This window comes from Heterodontus francisci, chromosome 10 (assembly GCF_036365525.1).
Source record: "Heterodontus francisci isolate sHetFra1 chromosome 10, sHetFra1.hap1, whole genome shotgun sequence".
Classification (NCBI taxonomy): domain Eukaryota; kingdom Metazoa; phylum Chordata; class Chondrichthyes; order Heterodontiformes; family Heterodontidae; genus Heterodontus; species Heterodontus francisci.
This window is the reverse complement of record NC_090380.1, coordinates 48,930,763-48,947,156: the sequence shown is the minus strand read 5'-3', so window position 1 is coordinate 48,947,156 and position 16,394 is coordinate 48,930,763. Positions and strand designations below refer to the sequence as shown.

The window sequence follows — 16,394 nt, the reverse complement described above, 5'->3', positions numbered from 1 at the left end:
CCCATCTCTAATTGCCCTTGAGAAGGTGGTGGTGAACCGCCTTCTTGAACCGCTGCAGTCCATGTGGGGTAGGTACACCCACAGTGCTGATAGGAAGGAAGTTCCAGGATTTTGACCCAGCTACAGTGAAGGAACGGTGATATAGTTCCAAGTCAGGATTGTGTGTGACCTGGAGGGGAACTTGCAGGTGGTGGTGTTCCCGTGTATTTGCTGGCCTTGTCCTTCTAGTTGGTAGAGGTCGCGGGTTTGGAAGGTGCTGTCTAAGGAGCCTTGGTGAGTTGTTGCAGTGCATCTGCTAGATGGTACACACTGCTGTCACTGTGCATCGGTGGTGGAGGGAGTGAATGTTGAAGATGGTGGATGGGGTGCCAATCTAGCAGACTGCGTTGTCCTGGATGGTGTCAAGCTTCTTGAGTATTGTTGGAGCTGTACCCATCCAGGCAAGTGGAGAGTATTCCATCACACTCCTGACTCGTGTCTTGTAGATAGTGAACAGGCTTTGGGGAGACAGGAGGTGAGTTACTCGCTGCAGAATTCCCAGCCTCTGACCTGCTCTTGCAGCCACAGCATTTATTTGAATGGTCCAGTTCAGTTTCTGGTCAATGGTAACCCCAGGATGTTGATAGTGGGGGATTCAGCGATGGTAATGCCATTGAATGTCAAGGGAAGATGGTTAGATTCTCTAATGTTCGTATTGGTCATTGTCTGGCACTTGTGTGGAACGAATGTTACTTGCCATTTATCAGTTCAAGCCTGGATGTTGTCCAGATCTTGTTACATATGGACATGGGCAGCTTCAATATCTGAGGAATCGTGAATGGTGCTGAACATTGTGCAATCAACAGTCAACATTCCCACTTCTGACCTTATGATGAAGCAGCTGAAGATGGTTGGGCCTAGGACACTACCCTGAAGAACTCCTGCAATGATGTCCTGGGACTGAGATGATTGAGACCTCCAACAACCACAACCATCTTCCTTTTTGAAAATATGACTCCAACCAACACAGAGTTTTCCCCCTGATTCCCATTGACTCCAATTTTACTAGGGCTCCTTGATGCCATGCTCGGTCAAATGCTGACTTGATGTCAAAGGCTTTCACTCTCACATCACCTCTGGAGTTCATCTGTTTTAATATTGTTTGGACCAGGGCTGTAATGAGGTCAGGAGCTGAGTAGCCCCAGCGGAACCCAAACTGAGCATCAATGTGTAGGTTATTGCTGAGCAAGTGCCGTTTGATAGCACTGTCAATGATCCCTTCCATCACTTTGCTGATGATCGGGAGTAGACTGATAGGGCAGTAATTGGCCGGGTTGGATTTGTCCTGCTTTTTGTGCACAGGACATACCTAGGCAATTTTCCACATTGCTGGTAGCTTTCAGTGCTGTAGCTGGACTGGAACAGCTTGGCCAGGGGTGCGGCTGGTTCTGGAGCTCAAGTCTTCAGTACTATTGCCGGAATGTTGTCAGGGCCCATAGCCTTTGCAGTCTCCAGTGCCTTCAGCCATTTCTTGCTATCACGTGGAGTGAATCAGATTGGTTGAAGACTGGCATCTGTGATGCTGGGGACCTCAGGAGGAGGCTGAGATGGATCATCCACTTGGCACATCTGGCTGAAGATGGATGCAAATGCTTCAGCCTTATCTTTTACACTGATGTGCTGGGCTCCTCCATCATTGAGGATAGGGATATCTGTGGAGCCTCCTCATGTTAGTTGTTTAATTTGCTACCAACATTCAAGACTGGATGTGGCAAAGCTACAGAGCTTAGATCTGATCCGTTGGTTGTGGAATCGCTTAGCCCTGTCTATTGCATGCTGCTTCTGCTGTTTGGTATGCAAGTAATCCTGTATTGTAGCTTTACCAAGCTGACACCTCATTTTTAGGTATGCCTGGTGCTGCTCCAAGCATGCCCTCCTGCACTCTTCATTGAACCAGGGTTAGTCTCCCAGCTTGATGGTAATGGTAGAGTAGGGGATATGCCAGGCCATGAAGTTACAGATTCTGGTTGAATGCAATTCTGCAGCTGCTGCTGATGGCCCACATGACCTCATGGATGCCCAGTTTTGAGTTGCTCGATCTTTTCGAAGTCTATGCCATTTAGCACAGTTCTATACAACACGATGGTAGGTACTCTCAGTGTGAAGACGGGACTTGGTCTCCACAAGGACTGTGCGGTGGTCACTGCTACCAATACTGTCATTGGTTGGTAAGGACGAGGTCAAGTAGGTTTTTCCCTCTTGTTGGTTCCTTCACCTCCTGTCGTAGACCCAGTCTAACAGCTATGTCCTTTAGGACTCGACCAGCAGTGGTGCTACCGAGCCACTCTTGGTGATGGACATTGAAGTCCCCCCACCCAGAGTACATTTTGTGCCCTTGCCAACCTCAGTGCTTCTTCCAATTGGTGTTCAACATAGAGAAGCACTGATTCATCAGCTGAGGGGGGGTCGGTATGTGATAATCAGCGGGAGGTTTCCTTGCCCATATTTGACCTGATGCCATGAGGCTTCATGGGGGCTAAAAAAGACTGGATGCTTTATAAAGTGGTTCAGACAGAGGGATAATTCCTATTCTGCAGTTGAGATCCTTTATTTTGCTTGCTCTTTGATCATCCAGACCTTCTCCAATACAATTGCCTCCAATGAAATGTGTTCTATGTAGAAAGATTTACTTTGCTGTTGCACGATTTTTCTTTCTTTCAACCTTTAGGAATATAATCACATCGTTCAGGTAACATCTTATGTAATTATGGCAGCATCCCAGAAAGCCGCCATTCCAGAGATATCTGATAGTCCTGCACTTTCCCAAGGATTTGGTTCATCAGCATCACTTCATCTGCAACTGCCACTAAAGGACAACAGTGAGGATCTGAGCAAGGATCTAAAATACCACAACAACAAAACACAAGCTTTTAACAGACATGACTCCTATAGCAATGACAATGGACCTGGAAAGAGGAATATAGGCAAGAACGGTGCATGCCCCAGATTTGCATCTGATCAGAGTTCTCAATGTTGCATCAGTAATGAGGAAGAAAAATTAAAGGCTCTCAAAATGGAGCAGAGTGCTTCTGCAGAGAATGTTTCTATGCTGCACTGCTTACATTCATTGCAAGTGAAAACTTCATGCTCTGGCAATCCTGAAGGACTAGAAAATCAATCATCAGGTACGCGTAATATAGTTAAACAAAGTAGCCGAAAACAAGCAGGGACACATCAACAACAACTTGATTCAGAGATAATAGATAATGTTATAGGCGATGAGCTTGACATTAAAGCCACTGCTGGTCATCACTCTTGTTCGGATGCCACAGAAACCGCAGCACTGGAGAAGCAACTTGCATCTCTTTCACAGGATCCTGAAAAATTGCTTGATGCAGTAACAGGAAGAACCTCTTGTGCAAGTCACTTCAGTCCTAGGAGGTCACACTCAGATCATTGTCTTACAGAAAGCTGCAATGAAACAAAGTCTCAGTTGCAGCCCGTATCTTGCAGCGAAGGCCTCAAACAGTTAATTAGTACACAGATTGAGAGTGCAGTATCCTGGTTCTCCTCCTCCTCCTCCTCATCTTCTTCAGCATCATCCTTGTCCACTTCATCGCTGGTGGAAGGCAGAACTCTGGGATCAGAACAAATAAGCCATTGTGTAGATCCCAGTAATCCCTCCAGGCAGAGTATACCACAGACCAGCACCAACATGCCTAACAATACTGAGGTAAGTGAAATCCTATACATTCAGACCTTAAAATGATTCTACAAAAAGAAAGGTAATGGTCGATTATCATTTTTTCTTTTCTTTCAGGTTTGAGCTTTCCACATTTAGAAACCGAAATTCTCACATCAACATTTTGGGGGGGGGGGGGGGTTTCCTTTTAACAATAATGGCCGGGATTTTGCAGTCAGTGGTGAAGGAACTTTTCATGGGCTTTTCCACAACAATTTAGGATTACTGGAAATCCTTCACAATATGGTACCCCCAGGAGGGATCTGTGCTGCATATGAGCTAGGAAAGTAATAGAGTGTCACTTCAAACACTGAGATATGCAGAGTCTAAACCAGGAAGTATAAATTAGAATATTTAATTCAATGTATGATCATGTACAGAAAGCAAAATAAGATGAGGTAAAGAAAGATGAGATTAAGAGAAAGAGCCAGAAAGAAAAAGTACATTTTAACTTACTTTTTTATTTAAATCTCCAATTAATTAATTAAAATCTAAAGGAATAAGACTCCACACTTGTAGAAGTAAATTTTCAGTGCCACAGAAGTTGTTTGGTAGTAATTAAGATTTATCATTCCATTAAAAATGTATTTATACCTGAATGCACCAGCCCTAGCTTTCTTTCGCTGTTATGTTTAATCAGTAACTAGTGGGTAAGCACCACAACTTTACTCCTTCAAGGTGCTGGTCTCGCGAAACTTGTGGAGGAGCAGGAAAAATCAAAGAAATACTTCCAGATTTCCATTTTAACTGCATGTGCAATGTACAATTTAATCCTGAAAAGTGTGAGGTGATGCATTTTGGAAGGACTAACAAGGCAAGGGAATATATAATGGATGGTAGGACCCTAGGAAGTACAGAAGGTCAGAGGGATCTTTGTGTACTTGCCCATAGATCACTGAAGGCAGCAGCACAGGTGGATAAGGTGGTTTGGAAGGCATATGGGATACTTGCCTTTATCAGCCAAGGCATAGAATATGAGCAGGGAGGTTATGATGGAGCTGTATAAAACACTAGTTAGGCCACAGCTGGAGTACTATGTATAGTTCTGAGCACCACACTCCAGGAAGGATGTGATTGCACTGGAGAGGGTGCAGAGGAGATTCACCAGGATGTTGCCTCGGCTGGAGCATTTCAGCTATGAAGAGAGACTGAAAAGACTAGGGTTATTTTCCTTAGAGCAGAGAAGGCTGAAGGGGGACATGATTGAGGTATACAAAATTATGAGGGGCATTGATAGGTTAGATAGGAAGAAACTTTCTCCCTTAGCGGAGGCGTCAATGACCAGGAGGCATAGATTTAAGGTAAGGGCAGGAGGTTTAGAGGTGATTTGAGGAAACAATTTTTCACCCAGAGGGTGGTTGGAATTTGGAACATACTGCCTGAAGAGGTGGTAGAGGCAGGAACCCTCACAACATTTAAAAAGTATTTAGATGAGCACCTAAAACGCCACAGCATACAAGGCTACGGGTCAAGTGCTGGAAAATGGGATTAGAATAGTTAGGTGCTTGATGGCCAGCATTGACACGATGGCTGAAGGGCCTGTTTCTGTGCTGTGTAACTCTATGACTCTAGAAATAGTAATCACTTAAGTTTTCCTCTCGGCGGGTTAGTTCTATAGAATGTTGTTAAAATTATCATCAAAAACATGGCAAATCCAGCCTTGCTTGCAATAATACTCAGTTTACGTCTCTCAATTGGTCTTAACTAGTGAAGTAATGGGCAAGGAACTAGCTCCAGAGAGTGAAAAACTTTTGGAATTTCATTACAGCAGCAAATGTGTACAGCCAAGTTCATTTTCAGCTTTTAAAAGACAGAATTATAGATCCACAGTATTAAAATAAAACTATTTGCTTGTATGAGTGTATTTGACCTTTGAGCTTTGAACTCCAAAAGAGAGTACAATAGGAGTTTCAAATGTATGGTCTGCTTGTATAATTTGTATTGAACATTATGGGCCAAATCTTGCTTTAACCTGGCATCTTGCGGTGTACGCCATTAGACATTTTTCCTCACTCTTCTTTTTGCACCGTAACCTGCTGAAAGTGCTAGAGAGGGTAATGGGGCAATTGGAACATGAGGGAATAACAGAACCAACAATCTATCTCCTAGGCCAATGAGATCTAAGGATTTAGAAATAAACAGAGGAATGGCAGAGAAGGAGGATGATTTAATGTCAAATCAGGTACAGAAAGAGAAATAAAGAGAGGGAAATTAAGATTGGATTAAACAAAAGAGAAAAAAGAGACACAAAGAAAAGTAAGAAAATAAATAAAATTTACTACATGCAGGAATGAGATTGAACAGTTTAAATTGTTCCCTTTATGGGCCAGAAAGATTGATTGGCTTTGCATTAACAATTATCACATCATTAAAAGGGTACATATGCTCTTAATTACCAGTCCAATCCAAATCCAGCAAGTTCTTAACAATATGAGGAGGCTAACAGCGAGATGTCATTTATGCAAAGCAAAGCAGATGTTGGAGTAACATAAATCAACCAGCAAATTCTGGAAATTAGAAACTCACTATGGGGGCCTGAATTTTGTGGTGCTGGCAGAGCTCCTGGTACTGGGCCAAAAATGTGGTGGGAGCCCCACTTTGGTCTTTTCCAGCCCCAACCCCCTGGTGCAATCGTGCATTGATGCTTAAGTGGCTGGCTCTGGGATCCCTATCTCTTTAAAGACAAGGATACCGCCTCCAAGAGCTGCTGGCCAATCACAGGGCTGACAGCTCAGCAGTTCCAGCGACCCGGGTTCAATTCTGGGTACTGCCTGTGTGGAGTTTGCAAGTTCTCCCTGTGTCTGCGTGGGTTTTCTCCGGGTGCTCCGGTTTCCTCCCACAAGCCAAAAGACTTGCAGGTTGGTAGGTAAATTGGCCATTATAAATTGCCCCTAGTATAGGTAGGTGGTAGGGAAATATAGGGACAGGTGGGGATGTGGGAGGAATATGGAATTAGTGTAGGATTAGTATAAATGGGTGGTTGATGGTTGGCACAGACTCGGTGGGCCGAAGGGCCTGTTTCAGTGCTGTATCTCTAACTAACTAACTAAGTATTAGCAGAGCCACTGGGAGCGGTGGCCATTGCCGGTATTGCAGAGGCCTTAGACCCAGGCCCACAGCTGGAGATCTGGACCTCAGGTTAGTAAGATGGGGGTCGCTGGGGCCAGTCTGGAACACCCCGGTGAGGGGGTTTGGAAGGGTAGGTGTGTAGTGCAGCGGGAATGGGGTCTATGGATGTGCAGCTTTTCCTGGCAGGAGTCTTCTGTGTTCCACAGATTGCCCACGGAGGAGGGACCCCCGCCCAAGCCTGCAGGGTTAAATCCCATTGGCGGGGGAAGAGGCCCTTAATTGGCCGTTAATAGGATGCTGACTAAAGCGCTGGCGATGGGGTGGTGACGGGCCCTCTGCCCATCCGCCTCCCGTCACAATTCTATGGGCCTCCCCACCTCCGACCCCGCCTCAGGGGGCCCCATAAAATCCAGCCCTCTGTCTCCAAATTCCCTAAATTTGCTATCTGATTTGAACATTAATAATGGCAAGCTTTGGTAATATGCCATTATTTTGCCGACAAGATTCAGCCCTATATGTTTTAATTAATTCCCTGGTTAGCTCTGTTATTCTTTGCACTTATAATGATTTATTTAAACACCCAAACCTTCATACTTTCAATTTCCCTTGAGAGAGAACAGTATATATATATATTATATATAGATAAGCAGTACATGGGAACTGTTCAATAGTTTACTATTCATTTGTTTAAACTGCTTCTCCATATCAATGCCAAAAGCTATATGACACTCAGTAGATTGAAGTGCTGGTGAACACAGCTCAGTAGACTGTTTAAAACTATTGGTTGTGAGTTAGTGCGTGCATAGTGTTGGTGGCATTTCACTACTTGTCAGCTTCCTCCTGCTAACAGCACAGTCAATAATTTAGTATCATAAAATCCATGTTGAATGGATACTCTGAAGAGTTTAACTGTTCCATCACTGAAGTAACTCCAGCTCAATAGGTGATTTAATTCCTATCTGTTCGTTTCAATTTTCAACAGTGAAAAACCCAATACAATGCCTTAACAAGCAGCAGCAAATCAAATACCCATTTTATTCCATTTTTGGGAGCACTGTAGAAAAGATAAAAACTGGCAATTTTTAGCTTATCTCCCAGTTTTCCATCCATTTTAAAGATTATCTCTACCATTTTTGCTGTTAAATGATAGAAAGAAACATTTCCCACACCTTCACTGTTTGAAAATACTGCTGTTCAATCAGGTGTAGCAGAACCAGTGGTCCCAATATTTACAGCCAGGTGGGAATGATGCTGGCGAGCCTGAAAACAGCCCAAGAACCCGGCATTGCCAGGGAAGCAGTGATCCTACTGAAATTAATGGCAGGACTTTATCTACATCCTGTAGCTCAGTCTCCCATCCGACAGCCAGCCAGTGGGCAGCAGGGAAGGAGCACCAGCAAAAGGAGGCCAGGCACAGGGAGTCTTGAGGCCAATTTCCTACAATCGGGAGTGGAAAGAGAAGAGGGAGGCCTGCTATCAGAAGGGCTATGGGTTATGGAAGGTCACAGCCTTCCTTCAGGCCAATGGGGAGCACTCCTGTTCTTCCTGACCCTGCAAGGAGTGCTGAAAGAGCCACTTACATTGGGCAGCCGGCAGCACCCGCCTACGTTTCACTGCTTAGCTTCCTGGCCCTTGAGAAACCCATGAAGCATGAGTTAATTTCAAACAGGGAGCCTAACTAGACTGCAGAAGCCCTATTTAGAAATGTTAATAAGTGTCCCACTTCTCCCTGGCAGGAAATTTGGATGCCCTGTGATCCATCTCTGTACAAATATCGAGGCTTTGCACTCAATAAAACTGCTACTACAGCCCTAGATTTGGTAGGGAGCGTTGCTGCATTCTCACAGGAACGTCAAAGGATTTGGTGATCTGTCTGCACAAAGGCTGCAACAGGAATGGGGGCTGCAGTTGTAATGCCTCTGGGTCTGCAACGTGACAGGGAGATGGAGCAGAGACTGCGGCGAGGGCAAGCTCTGCGTGATGTCCTCTGCCAAGCTGGAGCCAGATTCCTCCATGCTCCTTAACAGCAACTAGAAGCTGTCTGGCAGGTCAGCCAATGCTCCCAGCATCTCGGTGTGCATGTTCATCAGCATTCTCCTGGATGCTGCCCATCGAAGTCCTTAACTGAGTTCCCTATAGTAGAACCCGTCTGTGACCTCGCCCTCCGGTGAGCTGGCAAACACACCATCCTTTTCCCCTGGCTTGGTGGGGGCTTAGTCCTGCCAGGTGACTCACCACGACTCTATACTAGCCTCTAAGGTACACGCAGTGCCAGCATCTGAACTGGTGACTGTGTGTGTCAGATCAAGTGACAGGGCCTTTTCATCAGTGGTGTGGTGTTGCTGTCCTCTGTCCTGCCAGGGATTACTGATGGGTGAATGATGGACGTGTGCTGCATTGACTGGTGTGAGATGCTGGTGTGGTGGGTAGGAGATGCCATGTAAAGATGCATTCACTGACCTTGACCACCCATGTGAGGTCATTAGATGTCTTGTCGTACTGCTGTCTGGTCCTTGGGTCCAGACTGTAGGAGTTGACCTTCCTGGCCACTTGCTCCCACTCCCTTATGAGGGTCATCCTTCACAACATACAAATATACAAACATACAAATTAGGAGCAGCAGTAGGCCACTCGGCCCTTCAAGTCTGCTCTGCCATTCAATAAGTTCATGGCTGAACTGATTACTCCACATTTCCACCTACTCCTGATAACCTTCTACCCCCTTGCTTATCAAGAATCTATCTATCCCGCCTTAAAAATATGCAAAGACTCTGCTTCCACCGCCTTTTGAGGGCGGCACAGTGGCGCAGTGGTTAGCACCGCAGCTTCACAGCTCCAGGGACCCGGGTTCAATTCTGGGTACCGCCTGTGCGGAGTTTGCAAGTTCTCCCTGTGTTTGCGTGGGTTTCCTCCGGGTTCTCCGGTTTCCTCCCACATGCCAAAGACTTGCAGGTTGATAGGTAAGTTGGCCATTAGCAATTGCCCCTAGTGTAGGTAGGTGGTTGGGAAATATAGGGACAGGTGGGGATGTGGTAGGAATATGGGATTAGTGTAGGATTAGTATAAATGGGTGGTTGATGGTCGGCACAGACTCGGTGGGCCGAAGGGCCTGTTTCAGTGCTGTATCTCTAAACTAAACTAAGAGAATGCCAAAGATTCACAACCCTCTGAGAGAAAAAAAATTCTCCTCAACTCTGTCTTCAATAGCGACTCCTTGTTTTTAAACAGTGACCCTTAGTTCTAGATTCTCCCACAAGGGGAAACATCCTTTCCACATCCACCCTGTCAACACCCCTCAGGATCTTATATGTTTCAATCAAGTCACATCTTACTCTTCTAAATTCCAGAGGATACAAGCCTAGCCTTCCAATCTTTCCTCATAAGACAGCCCGCTCATTCCAGGTATTAGTCTAGTAAACCTTCTCTGTACTGCCCCCCAACCATTTACATCCTTCCTTCAATAAGCAGACCAGTACTGTACATAGTGCTCCAGATGTGGTCTCATCAATGCCCTCTATAGCTGAAGCATAACCTCCCTACCTTTGTACTCAATTCCCCTCGCGGTAAATGATAACATTCTAATAGCTTTCCTAATTACGTGCTGTACCTGCATAATAACCTTTTGCGATTCATGCACTAGGACACCCAGATCCCTCTGCAACTCAGAGCTCTGCAATCTCTCACCATTTAGATAATATGCTTTTTTATTTTTCCTATCAAAGTGGACAATTTCACACTTTCCCACATTACACTCCATTTGCCAGGTCTTTGCCCACTCACTTAACCTACCTATATCCCTTTGTAACCCCCTTATGTCCTCTTCATAAGTTACTTTCCTACCTATCTTTGTGTCATCAGCAAATTTAACAACCATACCTTCGGTCCCTTCATCTAAGTCATTTATATAAATTGTGAAAAGTTGAGACCCCAGCACAGATCCCTGTGGCACACCACTCGTTACATTTTGCCAACCAGAAAATGATCCATTTATGCCTATTCTCTGTTTTCTGTTAGCTAGCCAATCTTCTATCCATGCCAATATGTTACCCTGTACACCATGAGCTTTTATTATCTGCAATAACCTTTGATGTGGCATCTTCTCAAATGCCTTCTGGCAATCTAAGTACAATACACCCACTGGTTCCCCTTTATCCAATGTACATGTAACTCCCTCAAAGAACTCCAATGAATTGGTTATGCATGATTTCTCTTTCACAAAACCATGTTGATTCTGCCTGATTACCTTGAATTTTTCTAAATGCCCTGCTATACTGTCTTTAATAATATCTTCTAATATTTTCCCTAAGACAGATGTTAAGCGAACTGGCCTGTAGTTTCCTGCTTTCTGTCTCCCTCCCCTTTTGCTATAAAGGAGTTACAGTCGCTATTTTCCAATCTAACGGAACCTTCCCTGAATCTAGGTAATTTTAGAAAATTAAAACCAACTCATTAACTATCTCACGAGCCACTTCTTTTAAGACCCTAGGTTGAAGTCCATCAGGATCCAGGGACTTGTCAGGCAGCAGCTCCAAACATTTGTTCATTACCACTTTCCTGGTGATTGTAATTTTCTTGAGTTCCTCCCTCCCTTCCATATCGTGGCTTATAGCTAATACTGGGATGTTACTTGTATCAGCAATAGTGAAGACCGATGCAAAATCTCAGTTCATTACATCTGCCATCTCCTTATTATCCATTATTAATTCTCCAGAGTCACTTTCTATAGGACCAACGCTCACTTTGCTAACTCTTCTCTTTTTTAAATATCTATAGAAACTTTTACTATCTGTCTTTATATTTCTAGCTAGTTTTCTCTTATACTCTAATTTTACCTTCCTTTTTAATCTTTTAGTCATTCTCTGCTGTTTTTATATTCTGTCCAATCTTCTGACCAGCCTCCTATCTTTGCACAATAATCTGCTTTTACTTTAAGTTTGATCCTATCTTTAATTGTTTTAGTTAACCACGGATGGCGAGTCCCACCCTTGGAATTTTTTTTTCCTTGAAATGGATCTATTCTATGTATTCTGAAATATCCCCTTAAATGTCTGTCACTGCATCGCTATTGACCTATCCCTTAACCTGATTTGCCAGTTCACTTTAGCTAGCTCTGCTTTCATGCCCTCAGAATTGCCCTTATTTAAGTTTAAAATACTAGTCTTGGACCCACTCTTCTCTCCCTCAAACTGAATGTAAAATTCAATCATAATATGATCGCTGCTACCTAGGGCGCCTTAACTATGAGGTTATTAATTAATACTATCTCGTTGCATAATACCAGGTCTAGTATAGCCTGCTCTCTGGTTGGCTCCGGACATATTGTTCCAAGAAATTATCCTGAAAACATTTTATGTACTCCTTATCTAGGCTACCTCTGTCCATCTGATTTTTCCAGTCAATATGTAGGTTAAAATCCCCCATAATTATCGCTATACCTTTCTGACAAACTATTATTATTTCTTCCTTTAAACCCCATCCTACAGTGTGGTTAATGTTAGGTAGCCTGTACACTACTCCCACAAGTGACTTCTTGCCTTTATAATTTCTCATCTCTACCCAAACTGCTTGTACCTCCTGGTCTCCTGAACTTAGGTCATCCCTCTCTATTGCTCTAATACCATCATTAATTAACCTCCCGGCCCCCTGCGGATCCATGGTATCATGTCCACCTCCATGACTAAGTCCTCAAGTGACACTACAGTGAACCTGGGGGCCCTCTCGCTGCCCTAGTGTTCCGTTTTCCTTCTTCAGAATTGCAGCAATAGCATTCAGCAGCAGCCTCCTGAGATTCAGTGCAGCATCTCTTTAAGAGGGACAGGCTGCCCTTAAAAGGAGCAGGCTGGCTGCACCATGTACTATCAGGAGAATAAAAGCAAAATACTGCGAATGCTGGAGATCTGAAATAAAAACAAGAAATGCTGGAACCACTCAGCAGGTCTGGCAGCATCTGTGGAAAGAGAAGCAGAGTTAACATTTCGGGTCAGTGACCCTTCTTCGGAACCAGCAAATATTAGAAATGTCAAAGGTTATAAGCAAGTGAGGCGGGGGTGGGGCAAGAGATAACAAAGGAGAAGGTGTAGATTGGACAAGGCCACATAGCTGACCAAAAGGTCATGGAGCAAAGGCAAACAATATGTTAATGGTGTGTTGAAAGACAAAGCATTAGTACAGATAGGGTGTTAACGGACTGAAGAGAGAGTTCTCGCCGCATCCTGAGATCCACACTCAGTGCTATGCGCCACCACATGCACACACTGAACCTCTCTCTCTATCAGGACACACTGTTTGGCCCCCTGTTGAGTGCTCAGGCAGCCAGCAGCACATGCCCTGCTCACACCAATGCTACAATCAGATAAATGAGAAGGCAGTACCAAATGTCCATGCTGCCTATCTCCACGGCACCACTCCCCAGCCCTGCCCAAAATATGATGCAGACCTATTTCTAGCCCAAATACCAAAATTGGCACTCAATGTCCTAAAAAAAAACTGTTTTATTAACACAAATGAAAACATTTGCACAGAGAATTTGTCAGCTTGGAACTTGGACCATAGTTAACCTTTGTAGCTCTTCATTGGCAGGATTTTACATCCACTATCAATCAGATTAAATTGCTTCTTATGATTGGAGCATTTTTCAAAGCCCGAGCCTCACATAGTGGATGACCTTAATACAAGCTCTTCCTTCTTGCTGTGTGCATTGTTTCAGAAAATCTTGGATTTTTAAATTAATCGGCGAGAATGCTTCAAGCTGGTGTGTTACCTGACTGGTTGAGCCCAAGCGATGGGGAATGGATGTAATTGAATAGCAATTTTTGAGTGGAGCACATTGCAGCCAGCACAAAACCAGTCAATTATTCCTGTTTGTTATTTAAATGCATGCTGGGAGTGGCAAATCAGAAGAAGAAATATGATTGGATGATGAATGGTAGGGTATTGTTTGAGGTACTTGTGACTCAGCCCTCTCCTTTAGAGTGACAGATGAATTGTAGCCTACAACATTTCTGCCATCAATGTAAAAGCACAGCAGAGGCACTGGCTCTGATGCAGGGAAACACATGCAAACTCACTGTGGTCAAGGCTCTGATTTCTTTGATGAAGCTGGATGTTCTAGTCGACTTCTGAATTGAATTAACCATGAAGGTAACTGATTGAAGTGTACCATGTTGCTGTATGTGAGTCATCATCTTGAATTACGCAGATTGCTCGTGCAGCAAGGAATAAGATTCAATGTTTATGCACAGACTGTGTGCCTGGTAGACTGCTTTGTGTGTAGTGTGTCAGTACAGAAGCAGCTGTGCGCTTTGCAATAACGCAGCAAAGTCTCCTTTGTTCTGAAATGACAGACCGTCTGATTTCAACAAATACTTTTATTCTGATGAACCTAGCAAAAGCTGTAATGCATCTTAGGGCCATTGCTGTGAGGTTGCTGTTCTCAAGAGGCATCATCAGCCTTTTAAAGTTTTCAGACATGCTTGGCCATAGCATAATTAAGTTTGATATAAAAATTGAAGAGGAAACACTTAAATGACAAACAGCAAATATTAATGTGATTATAAAAGGAAACTAGCCCAGATAAATTGGAAAGAAAAATTGATGGATAAGACAGTGGATAAATCAATATGAAACTTTCAAACAGCACATGATTAGAATATCTACTTTCACCAGAATTAAATGAGGTGCAACAGAATTTTCTTGGATGAGTACGGAAATTAAAATCTGACTTAAAAATAGGCATATATTAAGTCTAAGATGAATAGTGCAAAAGAAAATCAAGTGGAGTATGGACAATAGATAGGGGAAGCAAAAAAAGATAAAGGCTGATTAGTGATGAAGGAGGAGTTGTAGGTAACAAGGATAGGATAACTGTTGATAAGGAACATCTCTGTTCAAGAAGGGAGAAAGGGATAAACCAGATAACAATAGACCAGTTAGCCTAACATTGCGAATAGATAAGCTTTGAAAGGCCAATTTCGGGCATCAACCTCCTCCACCCAGACGATGCCTAAAAAACATTTGACTTGATATTTGGTTGGACCATTTTTCAAGTGTTCATGGCAAACACCGAAAATGAGTGTTAGACCTCTTACATGTGTAGAAATTGGTTTGGGAAGTGTACAGGCTGGAATTTTCTGCTTAGGGTTTTTCAGCAATCAATGGCCCAGGCAGCAGCCGTCAACAACAGAGGAGTTTTTGTGTCATATTTTTAAAATTGCAGGTGTGCTTTCCCCAATTCCACAGTACTGTAGATCGGCCTCTCCCCGTTGCAACTTCACCATCCAGCTCCCTCCCCATTCCACTGGGACCTATCCTTGAGCTGCTGCCAGCTAAGCACGTGGTCTGAAATTCAACTGTACAAAATGGGCGAGCTGCCTGCGGAGGCACAAGAGGTGCCTGCAGCTGGCGCAGATAATGTTGATTTGAACCAAGGCTGTATTTCAGGCTGGCAAAAATATAATGCAGTGCTTTGAAGAATGGTATTGAGTTCCTATCGTCAGACTTTCAAGAGCAATGGAGGAAGTTTAAAAAGTAGGACCTCAAAGGTAGTAATCTCTGGATTACTCCCAGTTCCGCATGCTAGCGACAGTAGAAATAGGAAGATATGGAGACTCAATGCGTGGCAGGAGGGAGGATTTCAGATTGTTGGGACATTGGGACCAGTTCTGGGCAGGAGGCACCTATTCAAAAGGGACGGGTTGGACCTCCACAGGACTGGGACCAATGTCCTTGCAGGAATGTTCACTAGTATGGTTAGGGAAGAGTTTAAACTAAATTGGCAGGGGGATGGTCACCACATATAGAAGTAGAAAAGAAGAAGGTGCATAAAGGAGTGAGAGTGTTGGATAGTACTAGAGAAGGAAGTAGTACCATATTAGATAGGAGCAGACTAAGAGGAATACAAAGACCAGTTTAGAATGTATGTGCGCAAGTGCACTTTGTGTGGTGAATAAGGTTGGTGAGCTACAAGCACAAATATCCATGTGGGAATTTGAAGTAGCGGCAATAATGGAAACGTGGCTTAAAAATTATGAGGACTGACTGCTTAATGTCCTAGGATACAAAATGTTCAAAAAAAGATAGGGAAGGAGAGAAGTAAGGTGGGATAGCAGTAATAATTATAGGGAAGACATTGTAGTGTTGGAAAGATAGGATGTCTCTGAGGGAGCAAGGACAGAATCCATTTGGTTAGAGTTGAGAAGCAAAAAGGGGATGATCACATGACTGGGGGTATTCTATAAGCCTCCAAATAGTGGTGGAGGGAGAGAGTGAGAGAGAGTGGAGCAAATCTGCAAGGAAATCACAGAGATGTGCAATAATTATAGAGTGGTGATATTGGGAGATTTTAGTTTCCCAAATATCGATTGGATAATGTTAAAGGGAGAGGAATTTCTGAAATGTGTTCAGGAGACTTCCTTGACCAGTATGTTCTCAGTATAACTGGGAAGAAGGCCTTGCTGGATCTGATGCTGAGAAATGAGGTGGGCCAAGTGGAACAAGTGTCTGTGGGGGAACACATGGGTAAGAGTGATCATCGTATCATAAGGTTTAGATTAGTAATGGAGAAGAGCAAAGAACAATCAAAAGTAAAAATTTTAAATCGGAAGAG

General features: G+C 43.8%; 1 protein-coding gene across 1 annotated transcript in view; it reads left to right on the top strand.

The window, feature by feature from the left end:
• The first annotated feature begins 3,426 nt into the window (after nt 1-3,426).
• Nucleotides 3,427-16,394, top strand: part of LOC137374118 (centrosomal protein of 63 kDa-like) — a 116,472-nt gene continuing 103,504 nt past the window's right edge. Inside the window, exon 1 of the mRNA XM_068039882.1 lies at nt 3,427-3,712. Within this exon, the coding sequence (XP_067895983.1) occupies nt 3,695-3,712 (18 nt within the window). The 5' untranslated portion in view covers nt 3,427-3,694. The remainder of the gene's footprint in view (nt 3,713-16,394) is intronic.